Source organism: Xenopus laevis, chromosome 7L (assembly GCF_017654675.1).
Source record: "Xenopus laevis strain J_2021 chromosome 7L, Xenopus_laevis_v10.1, whole genome shotgun sequence".
Classification (NCBI taxonomy): domain Eukaryota; kingdom Metazoa; phylum Chordata; class Amphibia; order Anura; family Pipidae; genus Xenopus; species Xenopus laevis.
In genome coordinates, this window is record NC_054383.1 from 79,750,272 (window position 1) to 79,775,271 (window position 25,000).

General features: G+C 41.7%; 1 protein-coding gene across 2 annotated transcripts in view; it reads left to right on the forward strand.

Moving 5' to 3' along the window:
- The window catches only part of sorl1.L (sortilin-related receptor, L(DLR class) A repeats containing L homeolog), a 98,331-nt gene that overhangs the window by 58,935 nt on the left and 14,396 nt on the right, over nucleotides 1–25,000 (forward strand). For both annotated transcript variants that reach the window (XM_018225758.2, XM_041569221.1), the window contains 10 exons: nucleotides 24–150; nucleotides 10,510–10,679; nucleotides 12,061–12,173; nucleotides 13,327–13,431; nucleotides 15,245–15,317; nucleotides 20,027–20,109; nucleotides 21,704–21,800; nucleotides 22,440–22,624; nucleotides 23,351–23,470; nucleotides 24,105–24,269. In XM_018225758.2, the coding sequence (XP_018081247.1) occupies nucleotides 24–150; nucleotides 10,510–10,679; nucleotides 12,061–12,173; nucleotides 13,327–13,431; nucleotides 15,245–15,317; nucleotides 20,027–20,109; nucleotides 21,704–21,800; nucleotides 22,440–22,624; nucleotides 23,351–23,470; nucleotides 24,105–24,269 (1,238 nt within the window). The remainder of the gene's footprint in view (nucleotides 1–23; nucleotides 151–10,509; nucleotides 10,680–12,060; nucleotides 12,174–13,326; nucleotides 13,432–15,244; nucleotides 15,318–20,026; nucleotides 20,110–21,703; nucleotides 21,801–22,439; nucleotides 22,625–23,350; nucleotides 23,471–24,104; nucleotides 24,270–25,000) is intronic.

The window sequence follows — 25,000 nt, forward strand, 5'->3', positions numbered from 1 at the left end:
TAACATTGAGATTTTCTTTTCAGATGACACCATAGTGCATAAAGTTCAAAATTTGCAGTGGACGGCTGATTTTACAGGCAACATAACACTGATGTGGACCCGTCCAAAGAAGATGCCACAGTCAACTTGTGTTTATATAATTTATTACAGGTAACTAAAACCCAAAGATTTTATCATTTTGTAATGTATATGCGTTTCATGTACAAATGGTTTATTTTCTGTGTGCTGTTAAAACCTTTCCGACTGCTAGTTGATTTAGTTAAAAAAAAAACTTTTTGAATATTATGATGGAACCTCTTCAGGTGGGAGCTGTTCACCCGACTTTCAAAAATAAAAACTATAAACAATATTAACTACTGAAATCATCATGGCTCACCCTCCATAGGTAAAAGATACCAAAGAGAATAATAAATAAAAGGAGACCTATAATATTTATATAACCGTCATTCAGATATATTGCTCATCCTTACTAAAAACGTGTAATGATGCAGAAAGAAAAATGTTTTAAAAGCATTTTACCTCCTAAAACTGTCATCATATCAGAGCTGCAGAGAGATGTTTACAGGTCAGAAGCTAGGCTGAAATGAAGAGTGGGAGTGTCTGTTCATTCTCTCACAGGAAGTGGTCACAGCACTGACTGACAGGCTGAACTCTGCAGGGAAACCCCTTCCCCTCCCACCCTCTAACCTGTGTGTTCCCAGCCTGCACATAGCTGTCTTATATTGCTGCCTAATTATTTATTTATAACAATATACCTTAAATGTTCAACATAAAGCTAGAGGTGAAGTTTAATACAAACTGTAATAGTAATGTAATAGTAATATTTTCTTTTATTTAAAGTACAACAGTATGCTCATGTGTTCCACAGCAAATAGGCATAAGTCAAAAATGTACATGCCCAGCTGGACATAATCTATAGTCCATAATACATCATTATACACTATGCAACTCTCTGCCTCCATTACATTCTAAAATTTATACAAACAGTGTACATTAGTATTTACTGTTATGATATTCCATAACATCAGCTGTAGGTTTGTTTTCCTGCATATTGATACATGATCGGGCGCAGGGAGTTGCAAGGGAATAAATGCAGCAATTTTGGGATAATTTATGTTTAATTGCAGGGAGTTGCAAGGGAATAAATGCAGCTGTTCTGGAACAATTTATAATCAGGAAGAGGGAGTTGCAAGGAGCAATGCAGCTGGGCAGGGCAGAGAGGGAGAAAAAGGAACAGTGTAGGGAGGGGGAAAGGAACATGGCAAAGGGAGAGAAACAAACACTGCAGGGAGGGGGGAAAGAATAGGGCAGAGAGGGAGAGAAACAAACACTGCAGGTAGGGGTTAAATGAACAGGGCAGAGAGGGAGAGATATTAATAGTGCAGGGAGGGGGGGGAAGGGACAGGACAGAGGGAGAGAAAGGAGCAGTTCAAGGAAGGGAAAACAAGCAGTAAGGGTTAACAGATGTCTGCAGAGAAGGGCTGAATGGGACATCACAAACAGGCCCACTTCTCCCTCACTGGGTGCTGCTGTGTTTCTTAGGCAGAAAGAGGTGGCTGCAGAGTTGGATATCGGAAAGTCTTGGACAGGAAGTTGCAAAGGGGGAGGGCTGAGCACAGTTTTCAAGCTAATACAGACGATTTTGATCAAAAATTTATTAAAATAAAAACTATTTCTTCTATTTTACATGGTTTGATGCAGTGTTACAATTTATAATATATGTCCCCTTACCTTTCCTCTATGAAGGTTGAGACATGATGGTTTCAGTAGTTATGATGGAACCTCCTTTCTTCTAATCTGAATGTATGTCCTCATGTCTGCTGATCCCTGCAAATTAGAGCGTTTCTTATATGATCTCCTTATATTTTTATACATAGTTAATATATCTCCCCTTAAGCACTGTTTCGCCACTATAAAGATTTCACACGGCCAGTTTTCTTCATAACTGAGACTGTTCAAACCCTGTGCCATCTTAGTTGCCATTTTCTCTCTAATTCAATGATATCCCATCGGAACAATGGACACCAAAACTGCATTGCATATCCTAGATGGGGCCTTACCAGTGCTTTGTAATGGGTACGAATGACACTCTCCTCCTCTGTGCAGATTCTGTCCAGCGGAGTTCACGGGCGCTTTCTTCTTCTCTTCAGTAATCTTTGGAATGAGACCAGCAAAGTGGTGCATGCGCAGTTGCAGCAATTTTCTGTTTCGCAACAACTGCACATGCGCCGAACCTCTCAAAATTGCCAAAGCGCCAGTCCCATTCCGAAGATTACCGAATGGGGCTGAAGACGGCGCCTGTGAACTCTGCTGAACAGAATCTGCACGGGGGGGGGGAGTAAAGAGTTGGGGCATTTGCCCGGCGGGGCAGCTAGGCGGTAGGGTTTTTTTTAAGGGTTTGTTTCTCCTTTAAGTTTTCACCCCATTAGTCCTTTGATATTTGTTATTCTATTAAGCATTTCAATGCATTTGTGGTAGAATTTGTCACTATGGCAATGTTCTGAAACAAATCTTTAAACAAAGCCAACACAGTTTTTGCACAGGTAAATTTTGGCCTGCAATTTAAAGTCTGAAGAGAAGTGCATTTTTGTGTCTCAGCTGAGATATCTTTTATTGAATTTTTACCCATCAACTGAATTTCTGGGTAAACAATATTTAAAGGAAAACTATACCCTCCAAACAATGTAGGTCTCTATAAAAAGATATTGCATAAAACAGCTCATATGTAAAATCCTGCTTCATGTAAATAAACCGTTTTGTTTGCACACAAAGAAATCAAACAATCTGTACCTCTTAGGTCACATGGCCAATTAAAGTGGACCTGTCACCCAGACACAAAAAGATGTAAAATAAAAGTCCTTTTAATATTAAACATGAAATCCAATTTCTATTTTTTATTAAAGCATTCATAGCTGTTGTAAGCTCATTTAAACATCTCAGCTGTCAATCAAATATTGTCTGCCCCCTCGTCTATGCCCTGAACATAGAGGCGGGGCAGACAATTACTTTCACTTTCCATTCAGCACTTCCTAGAAATTGCTGCTCTCCCCACATTCCCCTGTTCTCTTCACCATTTAATTGTGTAGCCAGGGCATGGGGATGGACATCAGTTCCTCCATTCTGGTGCACAAACAAGATTCTGAGATGATAAAAGACTTGCCATAATAACAGGCTCCTGCCTGCTTGCTGTAATTATGAATCCCCAAACTGGAAGAAACAAGATTCAAATAATCTATATAGTGTAATTAAAGTTCATTTTGCTTGACTGATGTGATAAAATAGGATTATGAATATTTTTTTGGGTGACGGGTCCCCTTTAACAGACAGAGTTGTGTCTTTTGCTTCAACACTTCTTACTGTTACAGTTAGAGTTGTAGTATTTCTGGTCAGGTGATCTCTGAGGCAGCACACAGACCATCACAAAATGGTGGTTCAAGGCAAGAAAAGTTAAAGGGCAATATTAAAAAAGGAGGGTTGTTGGTGCACACCTGAGGCCAAATTCAAAATAGCTAATTCCCTGTCTCAGTAATTCAAGTAAATATGCTAGCGCATGTAATTTTAAAACAGGGTTTTTTTGTTACAGAATTATGATCACAAAATTGATAAGCCACCATACCCCGTCAAGGTAAACCCCATACGGTGGTCCCTAACTTGTTTACCTCTAATCATAGTAAAATAGGTACCTTACCTCTCTGCTTAATAGCATTACTTTATGTGAAAAACTCCTGTGCCTTGGTTTCAAACTGTGAGCTAAATCCTCCCCCGCCAACTGCTATGCGGCTTTTAAGTGGGAGAGACTGCCTTCAGGCTAGATCCTCCCATGCCGCTAGCATTTTCGGCTTTTAAGTGAGAGTGATTGCACAAACCAAAGCACAATTTTATAAGGGACAATAGGACCACCAAGAATCTAAAGGGATGGGTATGAGGGTGCAACAAACCACATCAAGCTTAGCTACAGCTTCCAACAAATACAAATACAAAAAAGGAGGGTTGTGGGTGCACACCTGAGGCCAAATTCAAAATATCTAATTCCCTGTCTCAGTAATTCAAGTAAATATGCTAGAGCATGTAATTTTGAAACTGGGTTTTTTTTGTTACAAAGTTATAATCACAAAATTGATAAGCCACCATACCATGTCGTGGTATGGTGGCTTTTCAATTTTATGATCATAACTTTGATCATAACTTTGTAACTAAAAACCCCTGTTTCTCTGTCGTCTCTGGGGGACACAGGGACCTTAGGGGTTAAGCTCCATCCTCCAGGAGGCAGGACACTTATGAAAATTATTCAGGGGGCGTGTCTGGACAGCCAGCTTAACCCCACACACTTACATATTCCAATCAGTTTTTTAAGTGTCCTGCTACCTGGAGGATGGACTTCTACTGATGGGGAAAAAATTCTCTTCATCAGGAACTACAACAGCAGGTATTCTCAGGAGCAGAATTAATTCTTGCTCACTAGAGAACATGCCTCCTTCGAGGGATTCCACCGTGGGGTCGGCATCACAGCCCGAAAAAGGCTGAACAGACCCCCCAGACATAACCTGTTCCCCCTCTAAGGATCAGAAGGTTTGACCGGTGGACAAGGCTGAGTGATGAAAGGGACGTTGGGTATGTATAACCTTCCTATTCCCACTGGGAACCGCCACTGTCAAGGGGCAGGCCTTCCCCTCCACTTTCCCCAGCCCACATGTGTAACCGGCTCTCTCTTCACAGGGACCCGGTGTACGGAGCTGCGCCCTTTCCCTCACCTTCTCTCCTCTCTCTCCTGTTGGTCCCGTGCATTGCGCCTCACTAGTTAGCCGGCATTGGCGCTCTGCTGAGAACACCGCAGGGGATTTTCCTAACCCTGCGGCTGGCAGCGGCTCTCTCTGCTTAGAGGTTCTGAGGGAGAGCTGAAGAGCCGCGCGACCGCAGGGAGACGCGCCGCCATTTTGTTAAAGGGTTTGGCGGCATCAGAGAGCCCGTCGGCGCCATTTTGGTTAAGGTAATAGCGCATTCACTGACTGAAGCGCGCGAAACGGCGCCATCTTAGTTGCCACTCGGCGCGAACAAGCAGCACAGCTAATTGTTGCCTCCGTGCCTGATTAGCACACACGGCTCCCAGTCCCAGCACCACTACCCCGAGAAGGAGATTAACTCCTACATTGCCACAGGGAAGGCAGTGGTGGACAGCAGCCTTATCCTACACGCCTACCTATTGCAATACCTTTACTGACAGGATGGCAGAAGGTAAGGCAGGGGGATTATTCCCTAGGGCGGGGGGAAAAACCCCAGCAGCGGCGCAGGTCTCTCATTTTGCCTGCACAAATTGTCAGACTAAATTCCTTGGGGGCCAGAGCGAACCGCTATGCAGAACTTGCTCAGGGGTGCAGAGGTCAACCTCCACTCAAGTGCTTAATTCACAACAGAGCCAATTGAACCTAGATACCCAGGGCACTTCTCAAGATACTGGTGAACCAGTCACCCAAGAGACTACTGCACCACTCTGGGCAGTACAACTTTCACAATCCCTTGCCTCGCTGCAGGGTCTGCCTGCGATTGCTGATAATTTGGGAAAAGTATTATCTAAACTTAGCCACAAACACACCGCAAAGCGCAAGAGAGCAAATAGCCCTAAAAATTTTGCAATTTCACATAACATATCCGATGCTTCTTCAGCAGATCAGGACTCTTCCCAGTCGGAAGGGGAACTTCCTCCATCTGACGCATCCTCAGAAGATGAGGAGACACAAGGGGAAAGTAGGGAAAAAGATACTCAGCATGACATTGAGGGCATTATTAAGGGAGTAATCGAGATACTTAATATCACGCCAGCACAGGAGGAGAAAGGTCCGAACACGGGCCTATTCAAACGTAAACAGAAGTCAGTATCCTGCTTTCCGGCACACGATCAACTAACCAACTTGATACAAGAAGAATGGAATTTCCCAGAACGAAAGTTCCAAGCCTCTAAGAAATTTTCAAAGGCCTATCCATTTCCCAAGGAATTGGTTGATAAATGGTTTAATCCCCCAACTGTTGATGCACCAGTCTCACGGCTGTCAAAGTCCACGACTCTCCCGGTTACCGATGCGGCAGCTTTTAAGGACCCTGCCGACAGACGAATGGAAGGTACCCTAAGAGCCATCTATTCGGCATCAGGGGCTGCACTTCAGCCTTTATTAGCTTCAGCATGGGTTTCTAGAGCCATACAAGCCTGGGCCGAGGCTCTTCTCAAAGATGTACAGGATGGAGTGCCTCGTTCAGAAATCGCAACATCCATTCTTCCTATTGTTGATGCATCAGCCTACCTCTGCGACGCCACTCTAGACGCTGCGCAGTCCACAGCCAGGACTTCCGCGCTCTCCATAGCTGCAAGAAGGATTTTGTGGCTTAAAAGTTGGTCAGCAGATGTCAGCTCCAAAAAGTCCCTCACATCACTACCATTTAAAGGACAAAGGTTGTTCGGGGAAGAACTGGAAAAGATCATTTCCCAAGCGACAGGGGGAAAGAGTACCTTCCTCCCGCAATCCAAAAGCAGAGCAACTACTACCCCCAGACGAGGTAGATTTTTTCGGGGCCAAAGCGGTCGTTTTCACAGACGAAACCAGTCACCGCCTAGATCTCACTTTCGTTCAAAACCCAACGACAGGGGAAGACCAACCTGGAAGTCCAACAAAACCCACAACAAGCCAGCACATGATAAATCAACAACTGCGTGACTGGCCATCCCCTCCGGAATCAAGGGAACTAATAGGGGGCAAGTTACTACGATTCCGGGAGGCATGGATACTTCACTCTTCAGACGCCTGGGTCAGAGAGATAGTGTCAGAAGGGTACCACATCGACTTCCTTGTCCCCCCACCCAACAAATTCTTCATGTCCAGAGTCCCGTCCAACAGCACCAAGGCACGAGCCTTTCTCAAATGCATAACAGATATGGAACGGGCGGGAGTCATAGTGCCAGTGCCCTCTCAAGAACGATTCTTGGGGTTCTACTCCAATCTATTCATAGTTCCAAAGAAAGATGGAACATTCAGACCTGTCCTGGATCTCAAAATCCTCAACAAGTTCATCAGATCGACCCGATTCAAAATGGAAACCTTGCGCTCAGTGATCAGAGGCATGGAGGAGGGTCAACTGATGATGTCCTTGGACATAAAGGACGCATATCTTCATGTACCGATATGGCCACCACATTACCGCTTCCTACGCTTCGCCTTTGCCAACAACCATTATCAGTTTGTAGCCCTGCCATTCGGGTTATCAACAGCTCCCCGTGTATTCACCAAGCTGATGACAGTATCGGCGGCAGCACTGCGTCTACAAGGGATCTCCATCACCCCCTACCTGGACGATCTACTTATAAAGGCCAGGACGACAACGAAAGCAAAGCAGGATCTCTCCCTAGCAATAGCCATGCTTCAGAAATTCGGATGGACAGTGAACTGGTCGAAATCGAACTTACACCCCAGCCACCAAATGACATTCTTGGGACTGGAGTTCAACACGATCACCCAACTGGTCTGCCTTCCGCACGACAAACAGAAAAGGCTCAGAGATCAGATAAAACTTCTGCTCCTACCACACAAGATCACAATACAAGCTGCAATGCGGGTGCTAGGGGTGATGGTCTCAGTCATAGAGGCGGTACCATTTGCACAGATACATCTTCGTCCACTACAGTCGAACATTCTTGCCGTCTGGAAAGGGGGACCCCTCTCCCGAACATTTTCCCTCTCCCATCAGACCAGGCAGTCCCTTCTTTGGTGGTTGAAACCCGACAACCTAAACACAGGTCAGTCATGGGCGACCCCGGATTGGACAGTCATATCTACGGACGCCAGTCTGCAGGGCTGGGGAGCGACCTGGAACAACCTATCAGCACAGGGGCTGTGGTCCACAGAAGACTCAAAACTTCCGATAAACATACTCGAACTCAGAGCTGTAAGACTGGCACTCGAGGTATGGACACACCCTCTTCGAGCAAAACCAGTACGAGTACAAAGCGACAATGCCACAACAGTGGCATATATATAAACCGCCAAGGAGGAACTCGCAGCAAAGCAGCTCTAGCAGAGGCGCAGCAAATATTACGCTGGGCGGAAACCAACAAAGTGAGGTTATCTGCCATCCACATTCCGGGGGTATCCAACACAAAGGCGGATTACCTCAGCCGGAATCAAATACAACCCGGAGAGTGGGAACTACACCCAGAAGCATTTGCCGACCTAGCACATCACTGGGGATGTCCGCAAATAGATCTCATGGCCTCCAAAGCCAATCACAAAGTACCCAGGTACTTTGCCCGCTGTCGGGACCCGTCAGCAGCAGGGACAGATGCCATGACTCAAACCTGGCGATTCGATCTGGCGTACATATTTCCACCCCTTCCGATGCTACCCCGGGTGCTAAAGAAGATAAGACAGTCACAACTCACCGTAATCGTCGTAGCACCATACTGGCCACGACGGACCTGGTTCTCAGACCTGCAGGACATGTCGGTCGACGAACCGATACGGCTGAACCCCAGACCAGATCTTCTCCTGCAAGGGCCCATACCTCATCACAACCCGGGTCTGTTCCTTTTGACGGGGTGGCTATTGAATCCGACATCTGGAGAAAACAAGGTCTGTCGGAAGACGTCATTACTACCATGCTGAAGGCTCGCAAAGCAACCTCATCCAAATCATACCACAGAATATGGAACTCCTATCACAGCTGGTGCACCGAAGAGGGCTTCCCATTTTTAGAACCTCACATCCCTAGGATCCTGTCCTTTCTTCAAAGGGGTCTCCAACTGAATCTCAAGCTCAGCTCCCTTAAGGTACAGGTATCTGCTTTATCCGTACTCCTTCAGACAAGACTGGCACTAGACGATTCTGTACGGACATTCATGCAGGGAGTACAACGTCTAAAGCCTCCGTTCCGCTCACCAGTCCCTGGGTGGGATTTAAACCTAGTACTCGAAGCACTACTTGATCCACCGTTCGAGCCCATGGGATCTATTTCCGATTCTCTACTGACCAAGAAAGTGCTCTTCCTGATGGCAATATCATCAACCAGACGAGTGTCCGAACTCAGCGCTCTGTCATCTGAAGAACCATATATAATTTTCCACAAGGACAAAGCCGTTCTTAGAACACTACCTTCCTTTCTGCCAAAAGTGGTATCTCATTTCCACATCAACCAGGAAATAGTGGTGCCAACCTTATGTCCTGACCCCAAGAACGATAAAGAGCGCAGACTACACAAACTGGATGTCGTCCGAGCACTTCGTTGGTATATAGAGCGTTCAAAGCACTTTCGGCGTTCTAAATCCTTGTTCATACTACCAACGGGGCCTAAAAAGGGCCAGGCAGCCTCTAAAGCAACACTGGCAAGATGGATAAAAGAGACGATACGACAAGCCTACTCAGCCAAAGGGAAGACTCCTCCCCTGAATCTACGAGCTCACTCAACGAGAGCAGTCGGAGCGTCCTGGGCATGGCGCAACTCTGCCTCAGTGGAGCAGCTCTGCAGAGCGGCCACCTGGTCCTCTGTTCACACATTCTCAAAATTTTACAATCTTGACACATACTCCTCAGCGGAGGCGGCGTTTGGCCGAAAGGTACTGCACTCCGTAGTGCAGTAAAAGTGTCAATCTATTGCCTCAGTTATTCCTCAATTCCCACCCGTTGTTGGGGGCTGCTTTGTTAAATCCCCTAAGGTCCCTGTGTCCCCCAGAGACGACAGAGAAAACAGGATTTTTGATACTCGCCGTTAAATCCTTTTCTCTGTAGTCGATAGGGGGACACAGGGCTTCCCGCCCTATTGAGGAACGTTGACCATGTTGGTCTATTGGGAATATTCTTACTGTTTTTTCCTGTTCTGCCATTCGGCGATGAGTTTATTACGTTTTTATAGCAGTATCTTTGGTACAAACTGATTGGAATATGTAAGTGTGTGGGGTTAAGCTGGCTGTCCAGACACGCCCCCTGAATAATTTTCATAAGTGTCCTGCCTCCTGGAGGATGGAGCTTAACCCCTAAGGTCCCTGTGTCCCCCTATCGACTACAGAGAAAAGGATTTAACGGTGAGTATCAAAAATCCTGTTTTTGTTAACACATGCACTTGCATTTATACTGAATTACTTATGAGACAGGGGACCAGGGAAGTGCATTGTAAGTAGCACTTCCATTATACTTAAATATACTTTGATTTAGCCTTAAGAGTACTTCCACAACCCCCCCCCCCCCGAAAAGGGCAATATTTACTTAATTATATATACCAGTTTAGTAAGATTCTTTAATATGCCACCAAATATAATATGATATAAACTGTTGCTTAGGTATTCATTTTGGTATAGTTTTCATTTAACAGACACACACCTTTCATAGGCCTCCTTAACCACCACCCCCACCCTAACCAAACAACACTTGCATGAGTTGACAATTTGAGCATGTTCCATAGTATAGTCCATTCCATGAACTGCTTCGTATGTCTTTATTTTGATTTTTGTCTATAACCTTTTTCTTATCTTTTTAGAATTGTTGGCGAGAGCATGTGGAAAAGCTTAGAAACCCAAAGCAACAAAAATGTCTATGTGCTAAAAATATTAAAACCAGACACAACATATCAAGTTAAAGTACAAGTGCAATGTTTAAGAAAGACTTACAACACCAATGATATTCTTACTCTGCGGACACCTGAAGGACGTAAGTAATTTCAGGCATTTTAAATAAGAAAGTCAAGGGAACAGTAACACCAAAAAATTAAAGTGTTATGTACTGTTTCCTTGCACTGGTAAAACTGGTGTATTTGATTCAGAAACACAACTATGGTAGCCATGGGGGCACTTGAATTTCTTTACAGAAATCTTTGTGCGTGTGTATACACATATACATATACATATGTGTAATTAACATCTTGTTCATTGAGCCACAATTGTTATGAAACTGGTACTGGGCTTACAAGCAGACACTGTCAAAGGGAACTGTTGGTTGACCACTTGCTACTAGTGATTGGTTGTGCATACTGCCACTCAAACAAGCACTCAAGCACTCATTCAGCTGTAGCTTGATAGCTAGTGTGTATGTACTTGCAATCATATCTTGTCTTTTTATTGATTGAGGTTTGCAAGAACATTTATGATCAGAGTTCTTCCCTGTTTGTAAGTCATGTGCTCAATGAATTGAGCTTGTGCTGTAAATTAGTGATGTGCGGGCCAGCCCGCGGGTTTAACCATAGGTTGGGAGGGTTCGGGCTGACATTCACACAAAATATTTGGGTGGGTGCGGGCCAAGCTCTTCCTTCTGCCATTGCGCCCTCCCTGCCGGTGACCTAACCATGCCCCAACTTCCACATCGTGTTGCGACCTCTGCGGCATCAGAGACGGGCGTGGGTATATAAGGAAGCATGGAACCGTGGGTCTTGATGAGTTGGGTTAGGGATGGGTGTGGCTCTAGAATTTCTCGATCCCCACATCATTACAGTAAATACATTGACTTTTTGTGAGTACAACAGTAGACAAATATTTTCAGCACTAGCCCTATTCATTGAACTCATGTTGAACAATGCGGTCTACTGCCCCTGTAAAATGTAAATAAAATAAGACACAAACATTTCTCAATTGACAGATATTAGTGAAGCACCGAATCCAACATTTTGTCACAGATTCAGCCGAATACTGAACCAAATGCAGACCCTAATTTGCATATGTAAATTAGTGAAACAAGGGGGAAATAGAACCATGGCTAAAAAATATTTGACTTCCTCGTTTGTGTGATGAAAAGTCGCGTGATTTTTTTGGATTCAGATTTGATTCAGCTGAATTCTGATGAAAAATTGCGAAATCGAATCCTGGATTTGGTGTATCCCTAATAGATATCCCTCAATTACATTTTGAATTTTAAGGATAAATTGTTTGAAATTTAGCCAAAAATGCTAAAATTGTATCTACACATACGTACATGTGAATTTTAGCTGCTTATCATAGCTGTGATATTAGTAGCATAAGATGGTCTAGATGACTATCACTGATTTTTGGAAGTGTTATGTTCTCATTTAATTTTTATTTTCCTTTTTGTTGATTTTTAGTTCCTGACCCACCACAGCATCTTCAGCTATCTATAACAAAGGATGAATTTGGGGATATTTTTGGCTCGTGGACCTCTCCAGCTAACGCCCATGGTTTAATTCGGGAATACATTGTAAGTTCTTTAAGTCTATTGCAAGAATTATGACCACTGTATTTTATCATTAGGTAGAGTGAACAGGTAAGATAATAAAAGTGTGAAATCCATTGCGGAACCATTAAGCTGCATTCCAACAACTGCATTTGTACATTCACCACTATGAAATATTTACTTGTTTATGTCTTGTTTTAAACTTCTAATGATCAGTGGTTATAAAACTGTGCTCCTGCCCCCCCTCCCCATAAGGGTCTTTGTACTCCCAAAAGCCCAACATGATGGTCATCTACTTGGCTGCTGTCCTACTGCTAAATAACTGATATAACAATATATTCTTGTATCTGTAGCGTTGTTATTAACTAAAAAACTCACTGCCTTACATTGAAGAATTTAAACCTACCATGAAAGCAGATATTTTTTGACAAGATGAAGTATAATTATGTTTGTTGTACACCCATAGAAATTTTACAACTTTTTATACTTGCTGCTAAAGGTATATGTTTATTTACCCTGAACACCTGCTTGCAGCATGTATCTGAGAAAAATGTTTAGCTTAACTAACAAGACTATGCCATGCACTTTATGGCATTAATTGGTACTAATATGTGACCTGTTATCCAGAATGCTCGGGTCCTGGGGTTTCCTGGATAATGGATATTTCCATAATTTGGATTGTCATACCTTAAGTCTACTAGAAGATTATATAAACATTCAATAAACCACATTTATGAATTATGCTCTATTATGAGATGCTTTATGAAGTGTTTGTGATCTCATGTAATACAATTTATGAAAATTGGGGAGCAACATGATACTCTGTGTTTACTACTATTACTGCTGCTACTACTACTACTATTAATAATAAAATCTAATATTACTAAATAGTATGGGGTAACATTATTCAAATGTATGTACTCCAGTTACCAATAGCAATGAATTATGGTCTGTAGTGTAAACTAGTGCAAAACATCATGTATACTTCAATTATGAAATGTATATGCATAATCATAATTTGTGAAATTATTGCATTTAATAACTGTTAAAGTTCCTCTAGAACATGCCAGTATGCTTGTTTCTTTCAGGAAGAAAGTCACACAAAGCATGTGTTTTCCAAATCTGTAAATCATTATTGCATTTCATTCTTTTATTATTGTAATTTTTTTTCCTTCAGGTGGAATATAGTATGAGTGGCATAAAAGAATGGACCTCTTTAAGTGTAACAAGTAAAAATGTCACAATTAAAGACCTGCCTAGGAACACTATGTATTCAGTCAGGGTAAGTATAAAATTACTTATTGTATTTGCACATTTCTGTAGATTATAAAGGAATAAAAATGTACACACCACAAATATATATGAATACAAAACAAGGCATTTGGAAACCACTAGTGGAATGTGGTGCAGCTACAGCAGGTTATTCCTCAGTCTTTAAATACGGGGCAGGAATGGTGTTTTGCCTACTGGAGGGGAAAACGCAAAGTGTGAAATTGACCTTACATTAGGGATGCACCAAATCGAATAGCTTTTGAATTCAGCTGAATCCCTCTTGAAGGATTTGGCAAAATCCAAATCCTAATTTACAATATGCAAATCAGGGCAAGGAATGGTAAAAGAGAGCAATATTTACTTCCTTGTTTGTGTGACAAAAAGTCGTTATTTTAAAGATTCGGATTCGGTTTTGCCAGGCACAAATCCTGCTGAAAAAGGCTGCATCCTGGCTGAATTCTGAACCGAATCCTGAATTTGGTGTATCCCTTACCTAAAAGTAGACCCCACATGAGTTTAATATGGATGTCACTGTTATAGAGGGCGGTACCAGACAATAGCTACCGTATATACTCGTGTATAAGCCGAGTTTTTCAGCTCACAAAATGTGCTGAAAAAATTGACCTCGGCTTATACGCGGGTCTTTTAGATGAAATACGGTAGAAGGCAGACACGCAGCGCTGCGCGCAGCGCTGCCGTCTCTTTGTGGGGAACCTGCCCACCGACAGCTCCCGAAAGGCCTTGCGAGCGGCTTCTGATCTCTGACGTGCACATGACGCGCGCTGCTGCTGGGAAATGTACCGTAGTTTTTATTGGGACCCAAACACACCGCTTTATTGAAGCCAGCAGTGACCGCAGAGGTTAGCGGAGAGTGTGGATGTACTAGAGCAGGACCATCAGCAGCACTTCTTTACCGGGGTAAGGCAGGCAGGTTGGGGGCACCTTAATACGATGTCTTAGTTATCTGTTTGCTTGTGACGCCACTTTTTAGCATTTTTATTCTACTTGTGGGCTGGGGACGCCTCCATGGCTGCACAGGTTTATAATGTGACTTCTCTAAAAGCCCCTGGTGCTACTGGGTATCACTGATGGGCACTGGTGCTACTCTTTGTGGGGAACCTGCCCACCGACATCACCGAGGGGGAATGATGGTGTGGGTAGAGAGTTTGTGTGTGTATATAGTATATGTGTGGGGAGTTTGTGTGTATAGTATGTGTGTGTGTGATTATTTTGTGGGAAGAGTGTGTGTGTAAAGTATATGTGTGTCTATGTGTGTATAATTGCTAGTGGAAAGTATATTTTGTCTCAGCTGAAAAATATCTGTAATATAAATCCACTGGGGGGGGGACAAATTTTCAGTGATTTAGTTTGCGCTGTAGTGATGTTAGTTGTGTCTAGGCTTATACGCGAGTCAATAAGTTTTCCCAGTTTTTGTAGGTAAAATTAGGTACCTCGGCTTATACACGGGTCGGCTTATACACGAGTATATACGGTATATGATGATTTGAAAAATTTAGTTGCTGCATGCAGTCTGGACAGGATAATACATTTAAACAAACAAAAGCTACTTTTTATACAGGCATTACCATTGAGACCACTGAAAATGTTGAATGCAAGTTGGTGATTTTAGGGGCTTGATTATTGCAAATGCAATCTTAAAAATGCTTTAACCCATTCACTTGTGGTCAGTTTTCCATAAACGCTTTAAAAATGTTGTGCTCTTTCACTATAGGGGCAAAGTTTAGTTTCTCTTAGAGTCTAATAAAGTGGTAGGAGTGTAGCCTGTACTTTGCACTTAATTCTTTTTATGTTTAATTTCATAGGTTGCTGCAGTAACAAGTCGAGGTGTGGGAGATTGGTGTGAAACAAAATCCATAACAACAGTCAAAGGAAAAGGTAAATCCTAACACATATATTGGCAATTACATACCTTTTATCTGAATGCATTTCTGGCCTTCGTGCTGTATAATAAAACTGCCAAATGTATTCTGAAATGACAAAAACCCACAACAACACATTTTCATGAAATGGCTACTAGTCTTTGGGCAGCATTAGAAGGGTGCCAAATGTTATACACCCTTCAGTGATTGTATTCACTTACCTGATGCCCCGGGCTGGTGCTCCTGTTATCAGAAAACCGCACCAGTCTGGAGTTGGTTACACCAAGCACCACAGAACAATTAGCTTCTTTTATCCCAGTTGCCAACGTGAGTGAAGTAAAGTGAAAAAGTTGAACTTTTTATTCTACTGCGCATGCATGCCCATACGAAGAAAGAAGAAGCAGGAAGAGGATTGTTCTATGGCGCTTGCTGGAAGCTAAACGGTGCAGTGTTCTGCTGATAGGAATGCTGGCCCTGTGCACCACCCACCATGGAAAGCAGTAGAACTTAAATTTCCTTAAAAAGTATACCACCAATTCGACATAAGCTGATTCAGTTGCGTTTATGTAAAAATGGTGCATAACATTATCTGAACATCTAGAACAGATACATATAAATGTACCTGGATTTTATTTTTACACAGAGATACCTGATTCCACAGATTGAAAGGAAATCATAAAAATCTGTCAGTGTGTAAATTGGTTACCAGACAGTTCTGTTTTGTCTAGTTTAGTTGAAATGTTTTCAGACATGTTGCATGCTCTTGCATTTTAATACATTCACACAGCATGTTACCAGCATATGTGAAATGCAGGATAAATTGTATGGTTCCAGCAAAATGATACTTATGTTGGTGCAGATTTTATGATTGCTGGTGCTTTCAGGGTCAAAGGAGACCTGTCACTCAGACATAAAAAGTTGTATAATAAAACTCCTTTTCAAATTAAACATGAAATCCAAATTCTTTTTTTATTAAATTCATTCATAGCTGTTGTAAACTCTTTTAAAAATCTCAGCTGTCAATCAAATATTGTCTGGCAAGCAATTACTTTCACTTTCCGTTTAGCACTTCCTAGATGTCACTGCTTTCCACACAATCCCCCAGTTCTCTTAACCATTTAATTGTGTAGCCAGTTCATGGGAATTGATATCAGGTCCCCCATTGCCTTAAAGGACCAGTAACATCAAATTTTTTTTTTCAAAAATTCGTTAGTACATAACGAAAAAATAACACCAACACAAATTAAAATTTAAAATAGCAAAGCCTTTATTAAGAAATAACTTACAGAAACTCCACTTCCTGTCCTCTTCAGAAACGGCGAAAAGGCGACCATCCTTCCTGCAGCGCTCGATTTGTCCTCCCTGGCTAGCTCCAATATTCTACTGACAGTGTGTGAAGTGAGGTGAAGAGAGTTGAAGCTGTGGATCAAGACCCTGCGGGACCGACACATGAAGACCTTTCTGCTGTACGAGTGCAAGAAAACCAACTGGTGCAGGCAGCCAAAGATGCAGACAGTTTCCTGGGAGCAAGCGGTTCTCCCTCCACAGGCAGCGGAGCGCTGAGGTGTCACCCGCTGACTGAGAAGAGAACCTGGCAGAGCGACTTCAGGAAAAACTCAGGTTCCGGTTGAGAGAAGCAGTCCTGATTCCGGATCTCTGTCCCCATGCCCTCCCGGTTGCACACAGTTGATCCCAGTATGGGAAGACGAATGGGACGACAGTAGCTCCACTGCGGCCGAGGAACCAGCTGGTCCGACGTGTGGCAGATACTCGGCCGGTTACCATGACTACGAAGGCTCCGGCAGCAGCAGATTCCGCTTATCCACCCGCTCCGACCTGACGACGGGGAACTTGTAGAGGAGATGCGCGTAGAGCCAGTCGAAGTGTTTGTAGCGGCGGTGAACCTGCAGCCCCGTGTGACTGGGGAAGAGTCGGTACGGTGCTTCGTGGGCTCGTCTATGTTACAGCGGAACGGGTAGGGATTCTCCTGCCACTCAGGCCCGTCCGGCCCCTGCACCAGACACAGCTTGTCCCCGTCACGCACGAACCCCGCCGCCTCCCCCAGTACGAAAGCCTCCCCGCCGCTCTTCACGAAGGCCGAGAAGCGGTTGAGGTTGCGGCTGACCGTGGCGGAGCCTTTGCCCGGGGCTTGTGAGGAGGCAATGGAGGCGGAGGTGGAGTAAGGGCCGGGCGGCAGGTCGGAGCGGGTGGATAAGCGGAATCTGCTGCTGCCGGAGCCTTCGTAGTCATGGTAACCGCCCGAGTATCTGCCACACGTCGGACCAGCTGGTTCCTCGGCCGCAGTGGAGCTACTGTCGTCCCATTCGTCGTCCCATACTGGGATCAACTGTGTGCAACCGGGAGGGCATGGGGACAGAGATCCGGAATCAGGACTGCTTCTCTCAACCGGAACCTGAGTTTTTCCTGAAGTCGCTCTGCCAGGTTCTCTTCTCAGTCAGCCGGGTGACACCTCAGCGCTCCGCTGCCTGTGGAGGGAGAACCGCTTGCTCCCAGGAAACTGTCTGCATCTTTGGCTGCCTGCACCAGTTGGTTTTCTTGCACTCGTACAGCAGAAAGGTCTTCATGTGTCTGTCCCGCAGGGTCTTGATCCGCAGCTTCAACTCTCTTCACCTCACTTCACACACTGTCAGTAGAATATTGGAGCTAGCCAGGGAGGACAAATCGAGCACTGCAGGAAGGATGGTCGCCTTTTCGCCGTTTCTGAAGAGGACAGGAAGTGGAGATTCTGTAAGTTATTTCTTAATAAAGGCTTTGCTATTTTAAATTTTAATTTGTGTTGGTGTTATTTTTTCGTTATGTACTAACGAATTTTTGAAAAAAAAAATTTGATGTTACTGGTCCTTTAATAACAGTGTGCACAAAATGGCTCCTGCCTGCTTGCTATAATTATGAATTCCCAGACTGAAGGAAACAAGATTCAAATAATTTGCACAGTGTAAGTAAAATTAATTTTGCTTGACTAACATGATAAAATAGGATTTGGAATATTTGGGTGACAGGTCCCCTTTAAAGGGATACTGTCATGGGAAAAAAAAATTTTTTCAAAATGAATCAGTTAATAGTGCTGCTCCAGCAGAATTCTGCACTGAAATCCATTTCTCAAAAGAGCAAACAGATTTTTTTATATTCAATTTTGAAATCTGACATGGGGCTAGACATTTTGTCAATTTCCCAGCTGCCCCTGGTCATGTGACTTGTGCCTGCACTTTAGGAGAGAAATGCTTTCTGGCAGGCTGCTGTTTTTCCTTCTCAATGTAACTGAATGTGTCTCAGTGAGACATGGGTTTTTATTATTGAGTGCTGTTCTTAGATCTACCAGGTAGCTGTTATCTGGTTACCTTCCCATTGTTCTTTTGTTTGGCTGCTGGGGGGGGGAAAGGGAGGGGGGGAGATCACTCCAACTTGCAGTACAGCAGTAAAGAGTGATTGAAGTTTATCAAAGCATAAGTCACATGACTTGGGGCAGCTGGGAAATTGACAATATGTCTAGCAGCCATGTCAGATTTCAAAATTGAATATAAAAAAATCTGTTTGCTCTTTTGAGAAATGGATTTCAGTGCAGGATTCTGTTGGAGCAGCACTACTAACTGATTCATTTTGAAAAAAAAAAAAAAAATTTTTTCATGACAGTATCCCTTTAATGTTAACTTTACTTTGACTCCACAATATTAAGGAACGCGACATTCTGAAACTTTGGAAATTAAACTAAAGCCTGTTTCAAGCTTTAATTTCCATTAGAATGAATCTGTTGTGTCTTGTTCATCTTTCTTTCTTTAAAGAAGAACTAAACTTACATATTAACTTACTGTACAAGCTTTGATGTTCGGTAATACTCCATGCCTTCCGTGTATCACAGCCGGACCCCATCTTTGATTGTTAAGCTATCCTTTGAGTGTCAAAGGGACTTCACATGCTCAGTGGGGCTCATTTATAAACACTGGGAAAATTTGCACCTGGGCAGTAACCAATTGGTGATTAGCTTTTTTTCAGCCAGCTGCAGGTTGAGCACTGAAAGTAATCTGATTGGTTTCCAAGGGTTACAACACAGGAACAAAATTGCCCACTGTTTATAAATGACCCCCAAGTGTTCTGGGCTGCTAATGATTAGCTACAATTAGGGGGTCTATTGACATCCTTAAAACATTAGCACAATATGTGGTTTCATCTGTCATGCTATGGGGCAGAATGCGGCGGTTTTGTATTTTGCTATGTCACGTGGATTTCTATTCATTAAATCTAATACCCTAATAATGCTGTGAAGATTAAAGCAATAAATATATATTAAACCTGCACTACTGCTGCCAAATACAGTTCATTATTATATAAACACCTTTATTTTTGGAGTGCTGTGGGTTTTAGTTTAATTTATAATTGCCCTGGTATTGAGAATTTTATATTGTGTAAATATATTCTGTATTGTAAGTGGAACCCTATGCTCTGATAACTGACTGCAGCCTTGTGCATGTACAGAACGACCTACAGAGGCCTCATTGAAGGAACAGATCTTTAGAGCTGTGATGGCTGTGGGTTGGTACAGAAGCTTAAAACAAAAATGTAGCATTTCTAGCCTACTTTATTGCTGAACTTTTGCACTCCTGAAACAAAAATTGTGTTATCCTTTCAATCAAATTGTGTATTTACTGTTATACAACCTCATAATACTACTATTTAAGCAAGAGATATGTTTATTCTTCAATTATTCAGATATCCCAGTCCCCACTATAAGAATTCTGAGCTACAATGAAGATTCTATAAGTTTCACCTTAATACTGGACCCTGAAATATCGGTATGTACTTTTTAAAAATACTCCTACTTATAAAGATGTATTATATGGATACTTAAAGGAGCTTCATCAGAAAGGTCTATATAAATACACCAATAAACCCTCAAAGTAATGTTGCTCAGAGTCCTTTGTCAAAAGAAACACAGCATTTTTTTCCTTTTATTGTTTACACATGGGCTTCTGTATCAGACTTCCTGTTTTCAGCTTAAACCTCTTTGCCCTGGGCATGAGCATGCTCAGTTTGCTCCTCTCCCCCTCCCTTTTCCCCCCTCCATACTGTAATCTGAGCCCAGAGCTATGAGTGAGCAGCGAGAGAGAGACTCAGGCAGGAAGTGATGTCACATCAACCTAAAATGGTAGCTAATATCCTAAACAAACAAAGAGAGCTATTAAAGCTGTTTACTCGGGTATGGTAAAGCATTCTACAGAATAAATATAGCATTTTAGCTTGCGCTATTGTGATTAATCTATTGGCAATAAACCGCCTCCGTAGCTTTCCTTCTCCTTTAAGTGTTAATTGTCTATCCTTATATACAGCTAATGTAATTACAGTGCCTATAGAAAGTGTTCACTGTTTTGGAATGTTTTATTGTCATAGAAGCAGTGTCCTTTTTTGTGAAACTGATATAGACTGAATGCAGCTAAAAAAAACAAACAACTGATTGCATAAGTATACAGTAATGTGACGGTCCAAAATCGTCCCTGGTGCTGTCAGATCATTTGCCAAATCATCTATTTAGTTAGATGGAGATCATTCATGTGAATTTTGTTTTGTATAATCATGTATTTGGAAGGACAAACCTCAAAGCATTGTGGCATAACCTCCAAAAAACACTCCAAGCAACTCTGTAAAAAAGGTGTTTAAAAAGTGTAGGTAGATGTACAGTAAGAAGGGATACAGTTATCTCTTCCAGTACTGTTAAATTATTCTATAAATGTAAATAGTTTGGCACAGATCTGCCAAGAACAGGCAATTTACAGAAAATTGAGTGATCTTACCAAACTGGAATATATATTTAAGTAAATATTGACCGTTTACATCTCTTACCTTGAACCACCATTTTGTGATGGTCTGTGTGCTGCCTTAGAGATCATCTGACCAGAAATACTACAACTCTAACTGTAACAGTGTGGAAGCAAAAGACACAACTCTGACTGATAATTGGCTCATGTTACCTAAGAAGTATAGTTTGTTTGGTATGTTTGTTTGCACAGCGAATCGTACGATCCCAGGAGGCGGCCCTTATTTTTTAAAATTTCAATTTTCTATTTATGATTACTCAATGGCACATACTGCTAGAAAAGTATATTATTATGAAAATGGTTTGTTTACATGAAGCCGGGTTTTACATATGAGCTGTTTTATGTAATATCTTTTTATAGAGACCTACATTGCTTGAAGGGTATAGTTTTCCTTTAAGTGCCATGTGCTAACGTTTTATCTGAAACCATTGAAATTGAAAAAAAGTGTTAGAAATGTGAGCTGCACCATTGAACAATTGACCTGTTGCTGTCATTGTCATCACAGAATGCTGGTTCCATTTATTTGATTGCATAGCTCTTGGTTTCCAAACTACATTGCATTTACTTTTGACAGGTAAACTATTACTTTGTAACATTTGTGTGGGAGTTTGACACGCATGTGCAGGAAAGAAGAACACTGAAATTTGATGGAAAGACCAAAGACTTTAAAGGTAATATTTGATTATGGGTGTGTTCTTTTCATTTCACTTGTTTTTTATATCTGTGTTTCCAGTTACACTGATTGACACACACAGGTAGATTGGCCGGTTTAACATGGAGTAGAGGAGTAGTTATTTAGCCTCCAAATAGCAAGCCAAATCTATCCATTGATTGTGGACAGTTGCAGTAAAGGGTAAATTGGTAAAGGGAAGCTGAAAACTGAGCCCAAACATGATTGATTGTATTGTTGGTTGCACTATTAGGCTTTGCGTTTTTAAATGGTGTGGTCATTTTAAACACATTTAAACACATCAGCTGACACTAAGGGGCCTATTTATTATGCTGTGTAAAACAAAATTAGTCAAGATTGTAAAATAAATAGCCAATATATCAAGGTGTGTTTTATTTTACCCCATGGAAACAACAGATTTGCCGCCATTATTTTACATCACTTCAGACCTTTGAAAATAAGTTCCGGTGGAAGTTTCTTAAAAAAAAAGTGTGCAAAAAAATGACACCATTTTTACAGGGCAATGTGTGGGGAATTATCACGCATAATAAATCTGCCCCTAAGAGTTTTTTCCCACCAAACATTATTTTTGTTTGAAATAATCTCTTTGGGATGCTATTTAATTTTGTTTCCTCTGTAGTTGGCAACCTAACTTCCCAGACATCCTATGAGATTTCTGCATGGATTACAACTAACATTGGGGACAGTTCTGTATCTTTTGAGCACTTTGTGACAAAGGGTGTGAAACCTACAGCTCCAAGTCTTAAAGCCAAAGCCATCAATCAGACAACCGTTGAATGCAACTGGTCTGGAGTAAAAAATGTGGTATGGTTTGTTCATTGCTTTTCTTCCTTGGAGATGGCTAAACAATACATTTATACGTAAGGCACCCTGGGCATATGGAGTCAGTTGAGTATAATATTAATGGAGAAAAAGGCAAAAGTGAGTTATCTAGTGTACATACAGTGGAGCCTCAAAGGAAGGAAAATAGATGTTGGTCTTTAGAGGTCTAATCTATCCAAGGATGGGAATAAAGGAAAAAGGAAAATATGGCAATGCTGAGATTCATCTGTTTAGAGTAGTAGTGTTCTACAGCTTTTCCTAAAAGTAAGCCAAAATGGCATATTTGTGGGGCAGATAATATGTCTTGCAAAAGCAATCTGCAGAAACCCCCGACATCCTGGAGCCATAAATATTACCTTGGAGAAGCACATCTAGCCTCCAGGCTGACAGGATATTTAATAGCATTATGGCATATCAGAGTACAACATTCCCACACGCCCATAAACCCAATTTTTTATGGTAAACATTGCAACATCAATATACACGGTTTCTACTCTGTTTTTAAAACTTCCAATTAAAGCAACTCCATAGTTGTTATTTATTAACCGTGGTATGTTTTTCCTTGAAAACAATCGAAATGGCCAGTGGGAGACATGGGTGTGGTGGTTGTCATTAGAACCTTCAACTTTAAGGAGATGGCATTTTGAAAAATATGACATATATACAAAGGACCGGGGTTATTTTCAGTTGTGTTCTTTTCTTCTGTAGACCTATGGAATTTTCTATGCAACATCATTTTTAGAGCTGTATAGAAATCCAAAGAATGTCACCACAACTCTCCACAATGCCACAGTTATTGTCAACAGAGATGAACAGTACTTGTTTTTGGTAAGATTCGCTCAACTTTCCTTTAGTTGTAATCTATTACATGATAATTATACTTATTGTAAAAACAATTGCATGTGGTTGTATTTCCATGTGTTTATAGGGTGGCCCAGGAATGTAGAGGGCCTGGAAGTGCCCAGTTTCACCGTATGTTTGTAAAAAAAAAAAAAAAAAATCACATTCCTGACATTTTGGGTACTGTGAACCCTATCTGAATCGGAACCCTAATTTGCATATGTAAATTATGGGGGATAGGTGGAAAGAGAACTCAGCATGCGGTTTTTAAACATTTTCAAAAACAGGTCCTATACTTAATTTAATTTTAATTAGATCACCAGTATACACTTCTCTTCACCCTCTGTTGTGCAGAATTCTATTATGCAGGGGTTTATGTTTACACTGGTAATGTAATTATCAATCTCACAAACATGGAGTAGATTCAATTTCCCTGTTTGCTCTGTTTAGGGGGAAAAAAACACCAAAAAATCATTGCATTTTTATGATTAAAACATTAACCCATTCAGTGCCATTATGTTATTAATTCGCTACAGCTGCACACATATGCATGAATTAATCCATATTATTTTTAGACTGCATTTACTAGAAAAAAAATTTGTGTGCTTAATTTTTTTTAAAGGTGAGAGTCGTATCTCCATACCAAGGACCTCCTTCAGATTTTGCAGTAGTTAAAATGATTCCCGATAACAGATTGCCACCTCGCCACCTTCATGCAATTCAGATTGATAAAACCTTTGCGGACATCAAGTGGGAATCTCCTTATGACTCACCCGATAGCAAAATGGTAAGTTAGCCTAAGTACATGTTCCTTCTATATACTTAAATGGGTTGTTAACTTTTAGTATGATGTATTGTAGAGAGTGATATTTAGCTTTTTATTCAGCCACTCTTTAGTTTGAATAGAAAACTGGAATATGAATAGGAGAGGGCCTAAATAGAAAGATTTTGTAACAAGTAGCAATTGCAATAAATGCATAGCTTTACAGAGCATTTGTTTTTAGATGGGGTCAGAGACCCCCATTTGAAAGCTGGAAAGAGATGACTGCCTACACACCAATATTACAACTAAAAATATACTTATTGGTTCAGGAATTACATTTTATATTATAGAGTGAATTATTTTCAGTGTAACAATGTAATTTAGAAATTAAAAACTACACCATAAAAATCATGACAGAATCCCTTTAACTTGAAAGACCTTCCTGCCTTAGTTGGAAACAATGGTCTCACTAATGGCTTTATCTCATTCCCCCGTTTTTACAACCATCGATTTGTGTAGTGCTGACAGAATGAATGTAGATCCTTCTAAGTGTTCCTTGTTCTATATTAATACAGTTAACCTTAATTTTACATACCCCAATTTTAAGATTTGCCTCATTTTACGCTGTGTTTTGTGGCCCCACCATAATCCATTTTCCTGATTTTATGTATTCCTGGATTTTGCACTGTTTTTTTTCTGTTCCCCTGTAGATGATAGAAGTATAAGTGTCTGTGTGTGTGTGTGTGTGTATATGT